The following is a 1,501-nucleotide window of genomic DNA, read 5'->3' as shown; positions in this document are numbered from 1 at the left end:
CATTTACAAATAACAGCGTATCTAAAAGTATGAGACAACAACAAACAAAAAACATAGGCCTACCATCAAAAGCCGTGCTTGCACAAGTTCAGATAAGCGATATTAGCAACAATTTTTTAAACTAAGCATTAACACATGTTAGACTGCACCCCATAAACACAATTAAGCCTAGAAAAAAACCAGTGAACCACCCCTTTAAGTCAATGGCCGTCAACTGTTTGGCATTCTTCAAAATGTCAAAAAAAAATACTGGTTTCAACAACTTGAGGGTGAGTAAATGATGAAAGAATGACAAGAGTAAAAAAGATTAAAGAAATTCATTTTGGGTGAACTATCCCTTCACAATCTTGTACCTTGGTTTTTTTTGTCATATTTTCAAATATTGTTTTGCTTCAAATAAAATATGTAATGGTGTGATTCACTTCGTAGCTGGTTGGCTTGGTTCATGGCTTATAATGCTTTAACAAAGACTTTTAAAAATAAATCCCTATAGGAAAAATAAATGGAAAAAATACTTCCGGAATCAACGCCACAGAAAAGTGGGCACTAATGCATTCTCTGTTGTAGGCTGCTTATGGGGAGTGGGAACATGCTTATAAAAATTTTGTATTTTAAACCCTGTCACACGGTTCTACTCTATTCCAATGCAACCTTTCTTCTCCCAACTTGTTTTCAGCACTAATTCCTGTGGTGACGTAGACACTGACTCAGCAAGCTGCACCTTCAAAGCCTGTACAAAAATCCTGTGAAGCCAAACTCTTAAATGTGCCCATTACATCTACCATCATTCCCCAACCATGATATAGATGGCATCTAAAAATTCACAAAAATGTTTAATAAAATATTTACGACTCTAAAACCAACCAGTGCACATGCTCAGAGAGAATCATAGCCCCTGGTGCTTTTAGAGGCCAGACTGTAGCTGCTCTCTCCTGTAATGCGCTTAGTGCATTGGGAGTGTGGAAATGAAGATCTGGACATTAATGGAGGGGGGAGGGGATGGGCAGACGGGAGAGGTCACTCACCAAACACATCCTCTTCTGCCTCGGCCAGCGGAGTGGAGGACATCTTCAATCTGAAAGAGTAAAACTTTACAATTTAAATGCATATGGACAAGAAAACATTTCTTGGCCACAAACAGAGCAGTGGCAGTCTGTGCTTTTCAAGTGGGGATCAACTGATCAATTGAAAAGTGCTAACATTTGTTCTTTTTGTGTGTGCAATGCTGATTCTAAAATCTGCTCCTCAAACTACCACTAAATTAAATTAACTGAAAATAATTGACCAAGCTCAGTACTTTTTTTAATGTAATGTACTGTAATGTAATGTAATGTAAAATTTCTGAATTATTGTAGTTGAATTATAGGGAAACCAAGTGCTATTTTATGTGTAGTATTTTATATTACATACTCTAGTTCTGGTAAATTCACATAAACAAACCCTTTTAGTAGGGGCACAAAACACACACACACACACACACACACACACACACACACATAAA

The 1,501-nt window shown here is 37.1% G+C and overlaps 1 protein-coding gene across 6 annotated transcripts in view; it reads right to left on the bottom strand.

Moving 5' to 3' along the window:
- LOC107716455 (sterile alpha motif domain-containing protein 14-like) overlaps nt 1-1,501 on the bottom strand; it is a 14,525-nt gene that overhangs the window by 10,717 nt on the left and 2,307 nt on the right. For all 6 annotated transcript variants that reach the window (XM_016522908.1, XM_016522909.1, XM_016522907.1 and 3 more), the window contains one exon: nt 1,026-1,075. In XM_016522908.1, coding sequence (XP_016378394.1) covers nt 1,026-1,068 — 43 coding nt within the window. In that variant the 5' untranslated portion in view covers nt 1,069-1,075. The remainder of the gene's footprint in view (nt 1-1,025; nt 1,076-1,501) is intronic.

This window comes from Sinocyclocheilus rhinocerous, unplaced genomic scaffold, assembly GCF_001515625.1.
Source record: "Sinocyclocheilus rhinocerous isolate Xijiao unplaced genomic scaffold, SAMN03320098_v1.1 scaffold419, whole genome shotgun sequence".
Classification (NCBI taxonomy): Eukaryota; Metazoa; Chordata; class Actinopteri; order Cypriniformes; family Cyprinidae; genus Sinocyclocheilus; species Sinocyclocheilus rhinocerous.
The sequence above is the reverse complement of the archived record's forward strand: the minus strand, read 5'-3'. Positions and strand labels throughout refer to the sequence as shown.